Genomic DNA, 21,318 nt, shown 5'->3' on the forward strand with positions numbered 1-21,318 from the left:
AAAACCCACTGCTTTGTTTTGGAGGAGTGACTGCGCGAGTGTGACACGGTTGATCCTTTGTTGTGAAAAAGCAAAGTAAGAATAGTTTGGGTTCTCTCTAGTTCAATTCTTAATTTGCAAAGAAGTAGTAGTAGCAACATTAGTTGCATTCATTTTCTGCCTGATTGCTCGTGCACATTTCCCCCATTTATTCAGACTCGATCTTCATTCGACATGGATTGAGCCATAGGCCGCACATAAAGTTATGTATATGTCCTAGCTAACTAGCTTTTTATCAAAGATTCGCCTGTTTTTGCAGTAGTTACAGAATTGTTAAATGGATATGTAATGCAGTAATGTAAACATCTATCACATCTGGCGTACAAACTAGTAGCTATTGTGGCAGTAGCTGATGAGCTAAGCGTCGCTATAGTATTTGCTAAATTGGCTGCTATAAATAAAGCTAATAACTAGATAATGTTTTTCTTTTCCCAGCGGCGGCGCGTGTGTACTTGTGTGTGCGTGCGTGTTGTGTGTCTTCGGGGCGTGTGTGGGATAACAACGAGTGCAAGTATGTCGAAAAGAGCAAAGACAAATGAGCAGGAGGCTGGAGATGGTGACCATGACAACGGCACAGGTGAGACGTCTAGTCAATTAATGTTTCCTGTTTTTTGCGATATGTATCTTACTTACAGTATGTCTGAAGCAGAACAGAATAAAAATGAAAAGAACATACTGTTACATCAGTGTCATTACCCCTCCTGTTTTCTCTGTCACCTTACAGCTCCCGCTGCCAAGAAAGGAAAGAAGGTCAAGGAACCAGAGGCCCCCATTCTGTACAGTGACCCTCCTGATAAGATGAACAGCAAAGATGGTCGTGCTGCTAACATGAAGATCACCTCCTGGAATGTGGATGGGCTCAGAGCTTGGGTCAAGAAGAAGGGCCTTGATGTGAGTTTGGGAACCAGAGTCCAAAGCTGCATGACGACTTGGCATTGCGCTAGAAATAAAATTGTATTAGTCACGTGTGCCAAATACAACAGGTGTAGACCTTAAATTGAAATGCTTACTTACAAGCCCCTAACCAACAATGCAGTTTAAAAAATAGGAATAAGAAATAAAAATAACATAGTTAAAGAGCAGCAATAAAATAACAATAGCGAGATTATATACAGGGGTACTGGTACAGAGTCAATGTGTAGGGGCACCGGTTAGTCGAGGGGGCACCGGTTAGTAGAACTATAGTGCATAGAAGAGTAGTAATGTAGTAACCAGTTTAAATCGGGTACGTTTTTTATCCGGCCGTGAAAATACTGCCCCCTAGCCCAGACAGGTTAATACTGCCCCCTAGCCCAGACAGGTTAATGTAACCACATTGTCCGATTTCAAAAAGGCTTTACAGCGAAAGCAAATCATTAGATTGTTAGGAGAGTACATAGACAAAAATAACCACACAGCCATTTTCCAAGCAAGGAGATATGTCACAAAAACCCAAAACACAGCTAAATGAAGCACTAACCTTTGACGATCTTCATCAGATGACACTCCTAGGACATCATGTTACACAATACATGTATGTTTTGTTCGATAAAGTTCATATTTATATCCAAAAACAGCATTTTACATTGGCGCGTGATGTTCAGAAAATGTATTCCCACCAAAAACTTCCGGTGAATGAGCACATCAATTTACAAAAATACTCATCATAAACGTTGACAAAATACATAATTATTTTAAGAATTATAGATACAGTACTCCTTGATGCAACCGCTGTGTCAGATTTTAAAATAGCTTTTCGGTGAAAGCATATTTTTCAATATTCTGAGTACATAGCTCGCCATCAAAGCAAGCTATACAGACACCTGCCAAGTTCTGGGGTCACCTAAACTCAGAATTAGTATTAGAAATATTCTCTTACCTTTGCTGATGTTCGTCAGAATGCACTCCCAGGACTGCTACTTCCACAAGAAATGTTGTTTTTGTTCGAAATAATACATATTTATGTCCAAATACCTCCATTTTGTTCGTGCGTTAAGGTCACTATCCAAAGGCATAATGCGCGAGCGTAATTCGAAACACGAAAAGTCAAAATGTTCCATTACCGTTAGTAGAAGCATGTCAAACGTTGTTTACAATCAATCTTTATGGTATTTTTAACGTAAAAATGTGATAATATTCCAACCGGACAATAGCGTATTCATTCCAGAAGAAAAAGGAGGGGCATGCTATCGGGCTCACACATCACCAAGTCCTTGGTCCTCAGGCAGTCCACTCATTGACTGAGCTCCTATTCTCTGCCCGGTTACAGGAGAATGATGAAAAAAAAACTTTCTGAAGGCTTTTGACAGCCAATGGAAGCCTTAGGAAGTGCAACGTGACCCCACACACACTGTAGTTTCGATAGGGATTCAAAAGAACTACAATTCTCAGATCTCCCACTTTTTGCCTGCCATATTAGTTCTGTTATACTCACAGACATCATTCAAACAGTTTTAGAAACTTCAGTGTTTTCTATCCAAATCTACTAATAATATGCATATTATAGTTTCTGGGCCAGAGTAGTAACCAGTTTAATTTGGGTACTTTTTTCATCCGGCAGTGAAAATACTGCCCCCTAAACTTTAAGAAGTTAACTACATATGTGAAATAAGTCCACGCACTATAGTTATGCAATGCATGAGATTTAAACATTGAGTGTCTATGAACTTCTGTTAAATACCATTGTCTGGTTCATTAATCTGCACAGTGGCTGCACCTTTTAAACACTGATAAATGGCAGTGCAATGTGAAGGAGCTGACTGGTTATTTTCCCTCTCTCTTGCCCAGTGGGTGCGTGACGAGGCCCCGGATGTGCTGTGCCTGCAGGAGACGAAGTGCGCTGAGAAGTCCCTTCCTGATGAAATCACCTCCATGCCCGAGTTCCCCCACAAGTACTGGGCTGGCTCCGATGAGAAGGAGGGCTATAGTGGGGTAGCTATGCTGTGCAAGACTGAGCCCCTCAAAGTAACCTATGGCATTGGTGAGTGAATGGCTGATCCTGGTTACTCTAGTTGGCTGTGAACGTCTTAACTTTACTCATTCAGACTTCTCTCCAGGTGTCCTAGTTAACCTGCCTATCCCCAATCTGTCTGCAGGTAAAGAGGAGCATGATAAGGAGGGCCGTGTTATCACTGCTGAGTTCCCCACCTTCTTCCTGGTCACCGCCTACGTGCCCAACTCTGGCCGAGGCCTGGTGCGCCTGGACTATCGCAAGACCTGGGACGTGGAGTTCAAGGCCTACCTGAGCGACCTGGACAAGCGCAAGCCCCTGGTGCTGTGTGGCGATCTGAACGTAGCCCATGAGGAGATCGACCTGAAGAACTCCAAAGGCAACAAAAAAAACGCAGGCTTCACAGCAGAGGAGCGTGAGGGCTTCAATCAGCTGCTGGCTGCAGGCTTCACCGACAGCTTCCGCGAGCTGTACCCCGAGCAGGCCAACGCTTACACCTTCTGGACCTACATGATGAACTCTCGGTCTAAGAACGTAGGCTGGCGTCTGGACTACTTTGTGCTGTCCTCTGCTCTACTGCCAGGCCTTTGCGATAGCAAGATCCGCAACCAAGCTATGGGTAGTGACCACTGCCCCATCACTCTACACATGGTTGTGTAGATCAGTCTGGCCAAAGTGCTGGATCAATTGTTTCCCAGTTCAATAGTTTTGGCGTTGTGGCCATGCATTGTTTTCTCATGTTAAATGTGACCTAGGTGGCGGACCTCAGATGAAGTCATGGCATTCCTAACTACTGAAACTAATCTGTATGCCGGTGTGCACACTCAACATGAGTGAAACATCAGAACCTGGAAACACGTTTCTACTGAAACAGATTCTCAAATGAGTTTACTTTCACCTCAAATCTTAAATTTGATAAACTAGTCACAATTGTCCTGTCACCTATTTGAAGTGACTATTCAATACTGTCCTTTACTTTTCCACCCACACAATGCACTCCTAAGTGACATCTGGTAACAAATTGCATAATCCCTGCAAGTCCTCTGAGGCATTGTGTTCTTTAACCATGTGAATCTGGTGTTGGTGCTAAATAACTGCTAGTCTGTCATTGAAACATTGCTCGCTCCTTTGAAGGGAATGTGAGTCCTATTTTGTTAATGAATATTATATATAATGGTAATGAAGTCATTACCATTGAGTGAATATTGATCAATTAAATCATGGTACAGATTTAGCATGCAAACATTCAGACCCAGATTGATGGCCAGTGTTAAGATTGTCAAATGGTTCAACCTCTGCAAAGCTGATATGAGACCAATGTCAGTGGAATCTCACCCCTTACTGCCAATGTCCAGAGCAATGTTTAAGACATGCCTGTTTCGTAAAAAAAATCCAAAATAGAATCCTAAACCATAGCATAAGTTTATAGATGATAAATGTACCCATGCATCTAACAAAGTTTAGTTTTAAGTATGCTTGAGTTTGCTTTTTTTTTTTAAATGAGGTTTTCATTACAGAAGACAGTAACAATTTGTATTGTTCATCGAAGTCTTTTCATTAAACTCATTTGAGCTACAACTATGAAAATACAATGTACTATACATATGAAATGCATTTTAGCAGAAGGACACGAGGCACAATTCTTTTAGTACTTCTACATTATTATAATTAGCCAAAAACAACATTTTGTCCGGGATTAATTGCAGCCAGCACTCTACAGATTTAATCCAGGCCAAAGTTGTGTCACATGAATGATTCAGCTCACAGAAGAGCTGTATGTGCCTTGATGAGTAACAATGACACAGTATTTCTATCATTATTTCAGCTGAGGAAAGCCAGAAAGAATTCAAATGCATTTCATGAATCCTTAGATTAGGAATTATCACTAATATACTGAACAAAAATATAAACAACGTGTAATCATGTTTCATGTGCCGAAATAAAAAAATCCCAGGTATGTTTCACACTCACAAAAAGCTTATTTCTCTCAATTTTCTTGCACAAAATTGTTTACGTCCATGTTAGGGAACATTTCTACTTTGCCAAAATAATATATCCACCTGACAGGTGTGACATATCAAGAAGCTGATTAAACAGCATGATCATTATTTAACCAGGCACATCAGTTAATTAAGAGCAAATTCTTATTTTAAAATGATGGCCAAACTCTCCCCTAATCCCGGAAGACGCTGGGCCAATTGTCCGCCGCCCTATGGGACTCCCGATCACGGCCGGTTGTGATCGAACCAGGGTCTGTAGAGACGCCTCTAGCACTGAGATGCTGTGCCACTCGGGAGCCTAAGGATCTGATGGGAGCTCACAGGTGCACCTTGTGCTGGGGACCATAAAAGGCCACTTTAAAATGTGCAGTTTTGTCACAACACAATGCCACAGATGAGGCGTCAAGTTGAGGGAACATGCAATTGGTATGCTGACTGCAGGAATGTCCACCAGAGCTGTTGGTGGTCTCACAACCGCAGACCACGTGTAACCACGACAGCCCAGGACCTCCATATCCGGCTTCTTCACCTGCGGGATCATCTGAGACCAGCCACCCACAGCTGATGAAACGGAGGAGTATTTCTGTCTGTAATTAAGCCCTTTTGAGAGGAAAAACTCATTCTGACTGGCTGGGCCTGGCTCCCCAGTGGGTGGGCCTGGGAGGGCTTAGGCCCACCCATGGCTGCACCCCTGCCCATTCATGTGAAATCCATAGATTATGGCCTAATGAATTTATTTCAATTGAATGATTTCCTTATATGAAGTGTAACTCACTTAAATCTTTGAATTTGTTGCATATTGAATTTATATTTTTATTCAGTATTTATATTTTAACACTCCTGGTTGTCTACACAGTCGACAGCTAACTCACCATTACATTCTACCAAATCAATTGACTGAAGTCTGGACAGAGACACAATCATGCCTCAGCAAATCTTAGTGGCATGAGTCTGCTGGTGCATCTTGAGGTGATATGACTGTTTGAAACCTTTCCCACACTCTGAACACAGGTAGGGTTTCTCTCCTGTGTGGGTTCTCAGGTGTCTCTTTAGACGGTTGGCGCTGAGAAAGCTCTTGTCACAATGGGTGCAGGAGTAAGGACGTACCCCTGTGTGGTAGCGCAGGTGAATGGTCAGGTAGCAGGACTGGGTGAACTGCTTCCCGCAGTGGGAGCACTGGAACGGCTTGTGGCCCGTGTGGAAGCGCTCATGCTTTAGAAGCTCCGCATGGGAGAAAAACCCTTTGCCACAATCGGAGCACAGGAACGGTCTCTCCCCGAGTGGGTTAGCTCGTGCCTGGTCAGTGTGGCCTTGTACACAAAGGTCTTGTCGCACTGCGAGCAGCTGAACACGTTCTCCCTGGTGTGGCAGCGTTCGTGTTTCTTCATGTTCCTCTCCCTCTTGAAGCTCTTCCCGCAGAATGAGCACATGAAAGGCATTTCTTCGGAGTGGATCTTCATGTGACTTACCAGCCCTCCCTTGTAGAGGAAACCCTTTCCACACTGCTTGCACTGGTGTGGCCTCTCTTTCAGGTGGGTGCGCTGGTGTGAGGTCAGAGCAGCCTTGTAGGCAAAGTTCTTGCCACAGCTGCAGACATGCAACCTCTCCTCTTGGTGTGTGAGCAGGTGCCTGTTAAGGTACGTACTACTGCTGAATCCCAAGTCACACCTTGGGCATTTGTAAGAGAGCTCAGCCTCGGTGGCGTTGTCCGTGTGAGTCCGGAGGTGTCTTACCAGCGCAGACTTCCAGGAGAACCGCCGGTCGCATTCCGAACACCGATACACACCGTTCTCCATGTGGTTCTTCTTGTGCTCTGTGTACGCTGACAAGGACTTGAAGTTCTGCCCACAGATCAGACAGTCATGCTTGCGCCCATCCTTGTGTGTCTGTTTGTGCCTCTCTAGTGACTGCTTGAAGGAGAAGCGCCGTCCGCACTGAGGGCACACGTACGGGCGCTCGCCGGTGTGGACGCGCCGATGGTATTTCAGTAAGGACTGAAACTTGTAGCTGCTGTTACAGTCTGGGCAATCATAGCGTCCAGCTTGGCCTGTTTGGTGCGGAGCGGACTGAGCATCTTCCTGCGCTTCCCCCGAGTGGTTCGTCTCAATGTGCTGCTGGACGGACGCCTCGTCTGAGTTGACGAATGAGCACTCGGGACAGGAGAATGGACACCACCCTGAAGGACCAACAAAGTAAAAGTGAAAACCTGATGGATTCAATAAGGGCAGGATACAAACAATTGTTTAAGCAATGTATGTAACAAAATAATACATGTAGGTAACCACTCAACAAACCTAACAATTACACACTTATGCAAACTGATAAGGTAATACATGCACCTGTGTCTCCTTCCTTTGTTGAGACCACTGGTGAGCCATAGGAGTGTTCCTCACTGTTGAAGATAAACAAGTAGGTAGAGGGCAATTCCAAGGTAACAGAGTGACACAGACTCAGATTTTTCACTTTAAAATGAATGTCAAACAAAAATTATTGCAAAGTTAAACAAACCATACAACTATGCACAAGGACAACATTGAACAATTTCCACAGAGAATTTTACAAGGATACATTTACTTGAAAAACAGTAGTTTGGTAACAGAATGACAGTTTGTGCTGTTCGTGTTGTCTGTTACCAAACTTAGTTTTTTGTTTGACATATTTTAAAGTAAAAAAAAAATTTGAAGTCTCAGTGTCGCTCTGTTACCGTGGAATTGCCCGCCTAGAGCATTAATGCCATGAGATGACAGTTAAGTTACATCTTATTTTTCACTTAAAATACCAAACTTACAGTGCCTTGCGAAAGTATTCGGCCCCCTTGAACTTTGACCTTTTGCCACATTTCAGGCTTCAAACAAAGATATAAAACTGTAATTTTTTGTGAAGAATCAACAACAAGTGGGACACAATCATGAAGTGGAACGAAATTTATTGGATATTTCAAACTTTTTTAACAAATAAAAAACGGAAAAATTGGGCATGCAAAATTATTCAGCCCCCTTAAGTTAATACTTTGTAGCGCCACGTTTTGCTGCGAATACAGCTGTAAGTCGCTTGGGGTATGTCTCTATCAGTTTTGCACATCGAGAGACTGAAATTTTTGCCCATTCCTCCTTGCAAAACAGCTCGAGCCCAGTGAGGTTGGATGGAGAGCGTTTGTGAACAGCAGTTTTCAGTTCTTTCCACAGATTCTCGATTGGATTCAGGTCTGGACTTTGACTTGGCCATTCTAACACCTGGATATGTTTATTTGTGAACCATTCCATTGTAGATTTTGCTTTATGTTTTGGATCATTGTCTTGTTGGAAGACAAATCTCCGTCCCAGTCTCAGGTCTTTTGCAGACTCCATCAGGTTTTCTTCCAGAATGGTCCTGTATTTGGCTCCATCCATCTTCCCATCAATTTTAACCATCTTCCCTGCCCCTGCTGAAGAAAAGCAGGCCCAAACCATGATGCTGCCACCACCATGTTTGACAGTGGGGATGGTGTGTTCAGGGTGATGAGCTGTGTTGCTTTTACGCCAAACATAACGTTTTGCATTGTTGCCAAAAAGTTAGATTTTGGTTTCATCTGACCAGAGCACCTTCTTCCACATGTTTGGTGTGTCTCCCAGGTGGCTAGTGGCAAACTTTAAACAACACTTTTTATGGATATCTTTAAGAAATGGCTTTCTTCTTGCCACTCTTCCATAAAGGCCAGATTTGTGCAGTATACGACTGATTGTTGTCCTATGGACAGAGTCTCCCACCTCAGCTGTAGATCTCTGCAGTTCATCCAGAGTGATCATGGGCCTCTTGGCTGCATCTCTGATCAGTCTTCTCCTTGTATGAGCTGAAAGTTTAGAGGGACGGCCGGGTCTTCGTAGATTTGCAGTGGTCTGATACTCCTTCCATTTCAATATTATCGCTTGCACAGTGCTCCTTGGGATGTTTAAATCTTGGGAAATCTTTTTGTATCCAAATCTGGCTTTAAACTTCTCCACAACAGTATCTCGGACCTGCCTGGTGTGTTCCTTGTTCTTCATGATGCTCTCTGCGCTTTAAACGTACCTCTGAGACTATCACAGAGCAGGTGCATTTATACGGAGACTTGATTACACACAGGTGGATTCTATTTATCATCATTAGTCATTTAGGTCAACATTGGATCATTCAGAGATCCTCACTGAACTTCTGGAGAGAGTTTGCTGCACTGAAAGTAAAGGGGCTGAATAATTTTGCACGGCCAATTTTTCAGTTTTTTATTTGTTAAAAAAGTTTGAAATATACAATAAATTTTGTTCCACTTCATAATTGTGTCCCACTTGTTGTTGATTCTTCACAAAAAATTACAGTTTTATATCTTTATGTTTGAAGCCTGAAATGTGGCAAAAGGTCGAAAAGTTCAAGGGGGCCGAATACTTTCGCAAGGCACTGTATTTAACCTTAAACTGTCTGCATCCATCTACTTTACCTCTTAAAATGCAATGGTGTGAAACCCTGGGGGTTCATCAAGCTTCCACCCATCATCCTCTTTGGGGTGGCAACCTTTCCCTTGAGCTTCTGCAGGTTCACCATCTGCACCTTCAAGGTCGGTTTCGTTTTCCTACCACTGGTACGGACCTTGACAAGTGTTACGACCTTGTCCAGAAGTCCAGGCACCAACACTGCAGGCTCAGACGAAGTGGACTGACCATCTCCTTCCTGTTGTTTGTGATCCGCTCCTTCCTGTGGATTGTGACAGGATTTCCCTCCATCCTCCAACACCAGGTCTGTTTCAGGGGGCTCAATAGCCACCTCTCCTACAATCTCTTTAATCCCTATATCATCTTTCTCAGACTTCAGGCTTTTTGTAAGTTCCTGCGTTTTGACCTCAGTGCCCTCTGTGTGAGCCTTCAGGTGTCTCACCATGGCCGATGCCCAGTTGAACTTCCTGTGGCACTGTGAGCACTGGTAAGCGCCTTCTTCCATATGACTCTTCTTGTGCTCTGTGCGGGCTGACAAGGACTGAAAGGTCTCCCCACAGATCAAGCAGTCGTAAACGCGCCCATCCTTATGTGTCTGTTTGTGCCTGTCCAGAGACTGCCTGAAGGAGAAACACCGTCCGCACAGATTGCACACATACGGGCGCTCTCCTGTATGGATGACCTGATGGGCTATTAGTGCAGAGGCAAACTTGAAGCTCTTCTCACAGACTGAGCAGATGTGGGGCCCAGAGGATGTTTGGTGATGGGAGGATGCTGGGTCATCCTCGGCTTCTTCTAGATGCGAGTTGCTCTCCAAGCCCCTCTCTTCATGGTCCTCCATCACTTTCTCCTCTTCCTCCACTTCTTCAGCAGACGTTTTTTTAGGCTCTTCTTCCTTGTCCTCCATGGTCTGCCCTTCATCATCGTTCCCATCCTCCACCTCCTGACTCAAACCTAATTCAACCTCTTCATAATCTGTCAGAGTTACAATTTCCACCTCGAAGTCATCAACAAACTCCTGCGAGGGTTCTGACTGGTTGTGACAGCTGGTCTGCTCAGTGCTGATCACCGTTCTACTGTGTGGCGGGATGGAGAGAGAGGACAGGATGCAGTCGCCCATGGCGCAGGGGGGTACTGTTCAAAGAGAAGATGCTACAATTAAAGTCAATCCATTTGGATGAATGACACGTGCAGTTTTAAAATATGATGCATACTTTTACTACGTGTCACCCACCATGTTGCTCCAAATGTCCAAGACGTTTATGGTGCTGAAGCAGACTCTTCAGATCTGCTGGATGAGATATAACATGGGCACAATCATCCAAGACTGAGGGGGCAGTACCGAGCCATGCTATTGTCTGGGGGATAGATCAAATAATAGATATGTATCTACTGAATATTCCACTTCACATGGTTCCTTACACAGTTTAATTAATCTGGTACAGCACAATGATTATTAAACAGTAGGTGTGAATGGAAGGTATTCTTTCCCTCACCTGTGTGAGGTCAGGGGTCGGTAACAGTTGAAACAATCTGGACAGGAACTCCCACAGTAGAGTCTGCAGCTCGATGTCATATTGTGGTCCATACTCCACTGGGAATATCTCCTGAGGGACAGATGAGGAAGAAAAATCATGTGGAGGGGTTAATATACAGGTAAATGCAATGCAAAACACTTTACTTCATTGACCTGTAAATCCAATGCAAGAGGACATGTGTTCTGTGAAGTCTCACTGTGAAAAAATGCTCTCTCTCATCAGGGTCTTTAAGCAGGGTCTGGACCAGCTCCAGAAAATGAGTCTCTGACTCCTCCACCTCTGTGTCACTTACCTGTAGGATACATCAAATAAGGACACATTTGTCCAACACACAGTTTATCTATAGCAGTGCATTTCACTCCACAGTTATTCCAGTCTACTCCTCCAGGAAGAAGGTACTCTTTGAAGATCAACTTACATCATTACTGACGTGGGTAAGTGGTTGAATCATGTACAGCTGGGTTAAGATGACCTGAGGTTCTACAGGATGCTCACTGCGACACAACTCCAGAATGTGCTGCAATAACACATACCCCATGCACCGTTATTCATTAGTTATATAGTTGTAGTACGTCAGACTGTTACCATGGTTACCCCATGGCTTTTCAGTCGGAAAAAGTCGCCCTAAAAAATATGCAGTAGTCTCTACAAGCCAGAATGTTGAATAAAATGATATTTACACTCAATTTACCGGTTGTCCATGCTTGTCCTTTTGGCAGTAGGAAATGAAGAGAACATCTCCTGACGCATTGCACATGATGCACAATATGCAAACAATAGCCGAACGTTGTCGACCGAAGCATGTCCCCTTCGCAATCAGCTGGAAGCGCATGCGATATACTGCAAATGAAAAGTTGTCAACGTTTGGCCATTGTTTAGATATTGTGCAAGTGTTTACGTCCCATGCATCAGTATTGAAAACATATACAGACCAGCGTCCTGAAAGTCGGGCTAATAACACTTCCCTGTGGATATTTTGTCACCAATTACCTCCGACATAAGGATAAAAATCAACAGACAACAGGTAAAGTATGGCCAAATGAAGTTTATTCAACATTCTGACTTGTAAAGGGCCTGTTTTGAAAGTAGTGTGCCTAGACGAGACTAAATCTTCCACTCTTGGATTCTAAAAGGAATCCTAATACAATAGGGGTCTATCCATGCTTCTACACTCACTCATTAACGTTGTAACACTCACCCTTGCTCGCAATCCCAAAATAAGTTGGGCCCTGTGCCTATAGATCAGCAACTCTGGGACCATCTCTGTCACCAGGGAGACAAACTCTGCCAGCATTGCATAATTCATGGCATCTCGCTGTTGCACCACCTGCCATATGGACGCTGACATAAGCTGAATGGGTGGAACCAAGAGGCAGAGGGAGAGGAGAGGGAGACCTAAAACAGCATGGAAAAATTAATAATAAGGGTGCAATCAGACAGAACGTCAAACGCATACACTGTATATATATATATGTATGTGGACACCCCTTCAAATTAGTGGATTTGGCTATTTCAGCTACACCAGTTGCTGACAGATGTATAAAATCTAGCACACGGCCATGCAATCTTCAGACAAACAATTTTCAGTAGAATAGCCTTCCTGAAGAGCTCAGTGACTTTCAACGTGGCACCGTCATAGAATGGCAACTTTCCAACAAGTCAGTTCTTCAAATTTCTGCCCTGCTAGAGCTGCCCCAGTCAACTGTAAGTGTTGTTATTGTGAAGTGGAAACTCTGGGAGCAACAACAGCTCGGCCACACAAGAACGAGACCGTCGAGTGCTGAAGCGCATAGCTCGTACAATTTGTCGGTCCTTGGTTGCAAAACTCACTATAGAGTTTCAAACTGCCTCTGGAAGCAATGTCAGCACAAGAACTGTTTGTTGGGAGCTTCGTGAAATGGGTTTCCATGGCTGAGCAGCTGCACACAAGCCTAAGGTCACCATGCGCAATGCCAAGCGTCAGCTGGAGTGGTGTAAAGCTTGCCGCCACTGGACTCTGGAGCGTTCTCTGGAATGATGAATCACGCTTCACCATCTGGTAGTCCAACAACGAATCTGGGTTTGGCGGAGTCCAGGAGAACACTACCTGCCCAAATGCAGTGTCAACTATAAAGTTTGGTGGAGGAGGAATAATGGTCTAGGGTTGTTTTTCATGGTTCAGGCTCAGCCCCTTAATTCCAGTGAAGGGACATCTTAACACTGAAAGCATTCAATGACATTCTAGACAATTCTGTCCTTTCAACTTTGTGGCAAACGTTTGGGGAAGGACCTTTCCTGTTTCAGCATGACAATGCCCCCGTGCACAAAGCGAGATCCATAGAGAAATGGTTTGTCGAGATCGGTCTGTAAGAACTTGACTAGCCTGCACTGAGCCCTGACCTCAACGAACACCTCTGGGATGAATTGGAACGCCGACTGTGAGCCAGGCCTAATCGCCCAACATCAGTGCCCGACCTCACTAATGCTCGTGGCTAAATGGAAGCCAGTCCCCGCAGCAATTTTCCAACCTCTAGTGGAAAGCCTTCACAGGATGTCTAGTGGAGGCTGTTATAGCAGCAAAGGGGGGGGACCAACTCCATATTAATGCCCATGACTTTTCAATGAGATGTTCGACGAGCAGGTGTCCAAACTTTGTCATGTGTTGTACCTTCATTGGCGTGGAAAGAGTATTTCAAAAGAACATTGTAAACAATTTTGAAATCAATCTGCAACATAGCTAGTGCATTATCTGAAATTGTTAAATAACGTTTCACAACAGTCTTGTGTAATTGAATGTAGCTTATGCATCTTAATTATGGGTACTGGGGCATATTCAGTGGAGAAAATGTTCATAATTGTTGTAGAAATATACGAGTACTGCTTGTGTCCAGTGGACTTCATTTTTGACTGCAAACAAGCTGTGAACATGGTGTCTTGCTGAACATACCCCACAATAACTCAAGTAGCAAAAATAGTATATGCAGCGGCTGGAATATTTGCATGGTCATTTATTAGATATCGCCTACCTGCATTGTCCGCTGCCGAAAATTCCGAGTCCATTTTGTCGCGTGAGCCAAATGCTGACTGTTGTCACAAAAGTTAGATGGAAGATCCCATTAGACGACGGGATTTAATGCATCGGTTCCTTCCTGAACGCTGCATATTGTAGCAAATAATGTTGTGTACACTACGTTTGCTTTGTCTACGAATGTTTTACTAATATAATTGTAAACCAGTTAATAACATGCTTATAGCCATGAACGACAAGCAATCCGGAAGTGATCCTGGAATTACTGCGCGTCACAACGGGTACTGTCATCGGAAATGCATCGGATAGTTCACCAAGTTATGATTCAACCGGCATCCAACAGATCTTCTGCACAAAGCTACTCAAAGCCTATTGTTTTCACTACATGGGCCTAACCTGTTCTCCCCGCCCAACTGATTTCATTTTAATTACTGGTATGCGTGTCAGCGAGACAGAGGGCTACAAAGTAGAACAAAATACATGTATTGTACTGGGAACTGTAAAGACAAGGAGACAAGTTGGCATCCACCTAAGGCTGTTCATTACATAACAGAACATTTTACTAATCTTTGACATTCTTCAAAAGTTAGACATTTTAATTTACCAGCGCTTCCAATAGACCAGCTACTGATTGACTACTAATTGGATGATCATAGCACTCTTTTTACAGTTTAAAACGGTTGCATTTAAGATGCTGAGCATATACAGTTTCACAATAAAATAAGCCAAGGACATGGAGTTGCAACTCCCTTTGATCAGACACAAAATAATACATTGACAGCTATATTCAATGGCCATGAGCCAGACTGACAAGATATCTTATTTTAGAGATCTAATGGTGTTGAAAGATCTTCCTTGACAGAGACATTGTAGAATATAATAGCTGTGAAGGTAAATTTACTTTAATTGTGTCTGCCATTTTTGCCAATTGTGCTGCTGCCCTTACTTCACGCTTGGTTGGAATTTTCTCCAAAGTCTGAGCTCTGGACTGCCTCTGTCCCTGAGTGGTTCTCCATGTGTTTCTTCAGTTTGGACGAGGTGGGAAAGTTTTTCATACACTGGTTACAGACAAATGTCTGCACCCCTGTATGAAAGCGTTTGTGTCGTGCCAAGTCTGACGAACTCCTAAACTTCAGCTGACAATCAGGGCAGGGGTAAGGGCGTTCCCCTGTGTGAATGCGGATGTGTAGTTGTACCTCTGCGGGGGTGAGAAACGTCTTCCCACAGTGGACGCAGGGGAATGGTCTTTCCCCTGTGTGTATGAGATGGTGCCTGGTCAGAGCGTATGGTTTGGTGAATCCTTTCCCACAATAAGAGCAAGGGTAAGGGCGCACGCCGGTGTGGGAGATGATATGTTCCTGTTGGGATTTTTTGCTCTTAAACCTCTTGTCACACTGATTGCAAGCGTACGGTCTCTCATCAGTGTGGGAGCGGTGGTGCTTGGACAGCTCCCCCTGGGACAGAAAGCTCTTCCCACACTGAGAGCAGAGGAAGGGTCTCTCCCCGGTGTGCATTCTCTCATGTCTGCTCAGGATGGATATCAATGTGAACCTCTTGGGACAGTAGGAGCACTGGAAAGGCCTCTCGCCCGTGTGAACTATTTGGTGTTTCTTGAGCAGGAAGAGGAAGGAAAAGCATCTCCCACACTGGTTACACTGGTGCGGTCGCTCGCCGCTGTGGGAGAACATGTGCCTCTTCACATCAGCTTTGCGCGTATAGCTCTTGTCGCAGTGCGGGCACTTGAACTGCCGCTTTACCAGGTGGGTCTGCCGGTGTTGGGAGCGAGCCAGCAGGGAGTGGAAGCTTTCGCCACACTGCTGGCAGATGTACTGGAGGCTGGTCCCGTGGCTCTTCCTGTGCTCCAGTAAATCCAAGGAGGAGGGGAAGCTCTTGCCACAGATGGAGCAGAGGTGGGGCAGGTCGCTCTCGCCCAGGTGGGAACTTCTATGGTGGGCTGTCAAAGAGCGGAGGTTGGCAAAGGAGCTCCCGCACTGCTGGCAGGGGAAAGAGATGGATGTCCCACCATGTTTCTTCTCATGCTTGGTCAGGTCCCACGAATGCTGGAAGGTCCTGTCGCATTGAGAGCAGTGGAAAGGTCTCTCACCCGTGTGGGTGAGCTGGTGTCTCCTCACATCTGAGGAGCGAGTGAAGATCCTACCGCACGTGCCGCATGTGTGGGCCTTATGGTAGCCTTGTGCTTTCGTGGGAGTCCCAGCATTACCGGTTTGATTCTCAGAGTTTTCAGTTAAAGTTTTTGAAGAAAGGAGAGGTTTGATTGATGTGGATATCTGGCCAGTGTTATCGGGACATGGTGAAACCTCTGCTCTGTTTTTCCCAGACACATTGGGCTTGTTGTACTCCTCTGTGTGAATGCTTTGCATGTGGAGGTGAAGGCTCTTTTCCTCCAGACTGTGGTAGGCACACTTAGGGCAGGTAAAGGGGGTCACCTTGTCAGATCCACCTGGGAGACAGAAGTCAGACAAGGCATGTTTTATTTGCATGGCTTGGGAATGAAATAAAGGGCATGCTCATTGAAAAATATATTGAGACCACACAATGAAAGACATGTAAACATACATCTCTTCCAAACATAATTTTTTGAAAATGTTGGTCCCTCAGAAGTTTACATACACCTTAGCCAAATACATTTAAACTCAGTTTCACAATTCCTGACATTTAATCCTAGTAAGAATTCCCTGTCTTAGGTCAGTTAGGATCACCACTTTATTTTAAGAATGTGAAATGTCAGAATAATAGCAGAGAATGACATTCCCAGTGGGTCAGAAGTTTACATGCAGTCAATTAGTATTTGGTAGCATTGCCTTTAAATTGTTTAACTTGGATCAAACATTTTGGGTAGCCTTCCACAAGCTTCCCACAATAAGTTGGGTGAATTTTGGACCATTCCTCCTGATAGAGCTGGTGTAACTGAGTCAGGTTTGTAGGCCTTCTTGCTCGCACATGCTTTTTCAGTTCTGCCCAAAGATTTTCTATAGGATTGAGGTCAGGGCTTTGTGATGGCCAGTCCGATACCTTGACTTTGTTGTCCTTAAGCCATTTTGCCACAACTTTGGAAGTATGCTTGGGGTCATTGTCCATTTAGAAGACCCATTTGCGACCAAGATTTAATTTCCTGACTGATGTCTTGAGATGTTGCTTCAATATAACCACATAATTTTCCCTCCTCATGATGCCATCTATTTTGTGAAGTGCATCAGTTCCTCCTGCAGCAAAGCACCCCCACAACATGCTGCTGCCACCCCCGTGTTTCACAGTTGGGATGGTGTTCTTCAGCTTGCAGCCTCTCCCTTATTCCTCCAAAACATAACAATGGTCATTATGACCAAACAGTTCTATTTTTGTGCCATCAGATCAGAGGACATTTCTCCAAAAAGTACGATCTTTGTCCCTATGTGCAGTTTCAAACCGTAGTCTGGCTTTTTTATGGCGGTTTTGGAGCAGTTGCTTCTGCCTTGCTGAGCGGCCTTTCAGGTTATGTCGTTATAGGACTCGTTTTACTGTGGATATAGATACTTTTGTACCCGTTTCCTCCAGCATCTTCACAAGGTCCTTTGCTGTTGTTCTGGGATTTATTTGCAATTTTCGCACCAAAGTACATTCATCTCTAGGAGACAGAACGCGTCTCCTTCCTGAGCGGTATGACGGCTGCGTGGTCCCATGGTGTTTATACTTGCGTACTATTGTAGACGAACGTGGTACATTCAGGCATTTGGAAATTGCTCCCAAGGATGAACCAGACTTGTGTAGGTCTACAATTTTTGGCTGGGCTGATCTATTTTGATTTTCCCATGATGTCAAGCAAAGAGACACTGCATTTGAAGGTAGGCCTTGAAATACATCCGCAGGTACCCCTCCAATTGACTCAAATGATGTCAGTTAGCCTATCAGAAGCTTCTAAAGCTGTGACATCATTTTCTGGAATTTTCCAAGCTGTTTAAAGGCACAGTCAACTTAGTGTATGTCAACTTCTGACCCACTAGAATTGTTACAGTGAATTATAAGTGAAATAATCTGTCTGTAAACAATTGTTGGCACAATTACTTGTGTCATGCACAAAGTAGATGTCCTAACCGACTTGCCAAAACTATAGTTTGCTAACAGGAAATTTGTGGAGTGGTTGAAAAATGAGTTTTAATGACTCCAACCTAAGTGTATGTAAACTTCCAACTTCACTGTATATAACCATTTCCCTGATTACTGTCAGAATAGTCACTGTCAGAATAGTTGGAGAGCTCATTATTACCAGCTTCTCTTCCCCTGGGTGAGATGACATAAACCACGCTTGAGGCCTCACCGTTGTTCCTGTGATTAAAAACGAACACAAAAATATCACTAATTTGATGACAAAATGGCAGATTCCTTTTTAAATGACAGTACTCCTATTTTCTAATCATCACTCATACTTGTTCTCAGTGTTCTTTTTCCTCCGCCAAGTTCTTGGTGTCTTCGACTGCAGCCGTGTAGACCGCCTCACAGTTGACGTCGCAGGCTGTTGGGTTTGAAAGTTGACCACATGGGACGTGTCCTTCCCTTCCTGGTTCACACACACATTCACAGTCTCTGATTGGCCGCCCTGATCTGCCACCACCTCATCTTGGACATCCTTTTTGACTGCTAGTGTCTCTGTCGCAGTTCCAATGTCTTCACTGATATTAACGGCTTCATCTGCTTGCTCCACCAGAACACTCACTGTGTCCATCTCTTCCTCGGCTGCATTCATCTCCTCCCCCACGTAGCCATATTCTTCAACGACTGTCATCTCCAGATTCATATCCTCAGCTTTAAGTTCAACCACCTCCTCCCGCAGTGGAGAGGCGTTTGACGATACGTATTCCTCGTTCATTGTCTCTACAATCTCTTCTTCCACCTCTGTTCCAACCTCCACTTCTGTGTAAACAGTTACTACTACAGCATCTGTGTCCTCTAAAGACATGGGGCCCAGCACGTCTGCTGAGTTATGTGACGACTCTGACCGGATGACAAAAGTGGTCGGCTCAGTGGTGACCACCATTTTAGGGGTGGACAGAGAGGAGAGGATGTTGTCACCCATGGAGGAGGAGAGAGCAGCTAAACGAGAGAAAATAAGGACTGTTATAAAAAGACCTGCGAGTTTTAAACAGTACTGTGCTACAAAACGTTGCATCATGATTTGGTAATCATTACAGGAGACTTACAAGGTTCTTTTAAATGTCCAAAACTCTTATGGTGCAGGAGAATGAGGTTCAGATTCTCTGGGGTCGACTGCATACACTCCTCCAGGACTGAAGGGGCAGAGCTGAGCCATGTCGCCGTCTGAAAAGGAATGTCTTTTAGAAATGCATTTTATATTCAATCAACGTAGCCTAAATAATTGTTTGTCTTCCCAAAATGTACTATTCCTAACCTGTGCTAGATTTATGCTACATCCAATATCAGAAAGGCTAAATTGCCAGAAGCTATGTATGCCATAATGCTCAATACCTGCTTGAGGTCTGGTACTGGAAACAGTTGTTCCAGTCTGGAGAGAAACTCCCATGTTAACGTCTGCACCGCTGTGTCATAATGTCGGCCATATTGTTCCGGGAACACCTCCTGTTGGGGGAAACATTATTTAAATGAAGGAAAGGTGATGGATTGTCACTTTTTTCTTGAAGGCCTGGACGAGTAACTTTTCCCGGGAGTGAGACACTCCCATTGTTTTCAACAAAACCTTGACGTAAGCTGCGCGGTCCTGCAAGAGGCTCACAGCGCCGAGTGTAAAAGTACCTGAAAGAAGCACTCCCTCTCGACAGGGTCCTTTAGCAGTGATTGGACAAGCACCACAAAATTGGATTCAGATGCTTCCACTTCTGCATCTCTGTACTGCAAGACAGTAAACAGATACAATCATCTCATCACATAGTGGATGTGTGCACTCAAATCCACTTGGAAAACAACCAAATTCTGTTCTAAAAGGACTATAGCCCACTTACTCCTGTGCATCCTGGAGTAACAGTGGGCATTCTGTCCAGGTAAGGTTGGATGGTTTGAGGGTCAGCAGGGCCTCGGCACAGCTCCAGAACCAACTGAATCACACACAGTAGAAACAAGTATTAACTGTGGTACAAACCTGTAGCTGGAGAAACCATGTCATTGTCATCTCTCAATCAACTCAGGTGGGGAGTACCCATTCATAGGATTGCAGACAGTTACATAATGTATAGAACAGACCCAATTCTCTACTCATAGGAAATTCTCTTCTGTTCAATATATTTCATTTGCGCTTTTCAGGGATCTCCATCCAACCGAATAACCCTATGCCCCCTGACTCGTGTCTCACCCGTGCTCTCAGACCTAGAATGAGCTGAGCTCTATGTCTGTGGCTCAGCAGCTCTGGAATGGCCTCTGTCACCAGAGTCACAAACTCCTCCAACTTCTCATAGTGCCTCACATCTCTTTGCTGTGCCACCTGCCACATGGCAGCAGACAGGAGCCGCAATGGTGGAACCAGGAGGTGCAGAGAAGAAGGACTGAGAACTGGATCTGAAATGTTGGTGTACAAATGGACAAACATTCAATCAGAAGTCAGAACACTGTTCAAAATATATACAGTGGTAATATATCACTATGTCTGTCAGCTAATGATGCGGACAATCATTTCTCATCCAGTCGTTACAGGATGGGGCTCCATAGAATGGAAGACTAGCATCAGACATTAGCCTTTGTCCGGATTAATTTGCATTAAGCAATACTATTCAAATTGTCTTTACTTTAAATTGATAGCTAGTCAGGTTAGAGGATTACAAGCACACTTGGCTTAACAATGCAGTCATAACCGATTTTAGCCGGCTATCAAATGATAGAAAAAGTGTCATAGTTAGCTATCGGGCAGATATTAGCTAGCATGGTAACGTTAGCTAGAAGTTATTTTCTTACACACCACTGATGTCTTTAGATAGTCCACATGCATCCATGGCTATAAATATACTTATGTAAAAGCGCAGAATAATTTGAAAACAAAATTATTTGACTGCTCCCTAACGAGCAAAGTAACATCGATCTACTTCCCCAAAACTTCCGGTACCCAAGACTGGACTCAATTTTCGTTCCGCCTGTACCTTTTCCAAAATAAAAGTCATAGAATAAGCCCCCCAAGCTGCCGGCCTACATTACTACTAACATGGCTCTGTTAGATTTTAGTTGATTTCCTTTTGAAAAATATTGTAGCCTACCGCAAGACAAAATAAGCAACGTTACTTTTATTAACTTTTCTCTTCTTTTAATAAGGAATACTTCGTTAAAGATACAGAAGTTTTGCCTCTGGGAGTGCTGATGAGACAAAATGGGTCCCTTCGAAAAGGAAATACTGTATCGTCTATTGACC

General features: G+C 44.1%; 3 protein-coding genes across 4 annotated transcripts; 1 reads left to right on the plus strand and 2 right to left on the minus strand.

Moving 5' to 3' along the window:
- The first annotated feature begins 11 nt into the window (after window positions 1-11).
- apex1 (APEX nuclease (multifunctional DNA repair enzyme) 1) lies at window positions 12-4,944 on the plus strand. 2 transcript variants are annotated; one of them, NM_001141755.1, is given in 5 exon segments: window positions 12-75; window positions 475-616; window positions 764-930; window positions 2,806-2,998; window positions 3,114-4,944. In NM_001141755.1, coding segments are annotated over 4 exon segments (939 nt in total). In that variant the 5' UTR covers window positions 12-75; window positions 475-552; the 3' UTR covers window positions 3,629-4,944.
- Window positions 4,503-14,240, minus strand: LOC106576585 (zinc finger protein 311). Its single transcript, XM_014153821.2, has 9 exons — window positions 13,954-14,240; window positions 12,147-12,343; window positions 11,367-11,465; window positions 11,145-11,240; window positions 10,907-11,017; window positions 10,645-10,768; window positions 9,419-10,544; window positions 7,308-7,360; window positions 4,503-7,144 (listed from the first exon to the last, which is right to left on the minus strand). The coding sequence occupies exons 1-9, from the start codon at window positions 13,985-13,987 to the stop codon at window positions 6,183-6,185; spliced, it is 2,802 nt and encodes a 933-aa protein (XP_014009296.2). The 5' UTR covers window positions 13,988-14,240; the 3' UTR covers window positions 4,503-6,182.
- A 233-nt stretch (window positions 14,241-14,473) lies between these two features.
- On the minus strand, window positions 14,474-21,175 carry LOC106576587 (zinc finger protein 595). Its single transcript, XM_014153823.2, has 9 exons — window positions 20,875-21,175; window positions 20,275-20,477; window positions 19,928-20,020; window positions 19,722-19,817; window positions 19,437-19,547; window positions 19,151-19,268; window positions 18,380-19,043; window positions 18,220-18,278; window positions 14,474-16,416 (listed from the first exon to the last, which is right to left on the minus strand). The coding sequence occupies exons 1-9, from the start codon at window positions 20,906-20,908 to the stop codon at window positions 14,903-14,905; spliced, it is 2,892 nt and encodes a 963-aa protein (XP_014009298.2). The 5' UTR covers window positions 20,909-21,175; the 3' UTR covers window positions 14,474-14,902.
- Between the last annotated feature and the right edge of the window lie 143 nt (window positions 21,176-21,318).

The sequence above is a fragment of the Salmo salar genome, chromosome ssa17 (assembly GCF_905237065.1).
Source record: "Salmo salar chromosome ssa17, Ssal_v3.1, whole genome shotgun sequence".
NCBI classification, from domain to species: Eukaryota; Metazoa; Chordata; class Actinopteri; order Salmoniformes; family Salmonidae; genus Salmo; species Salmo salar.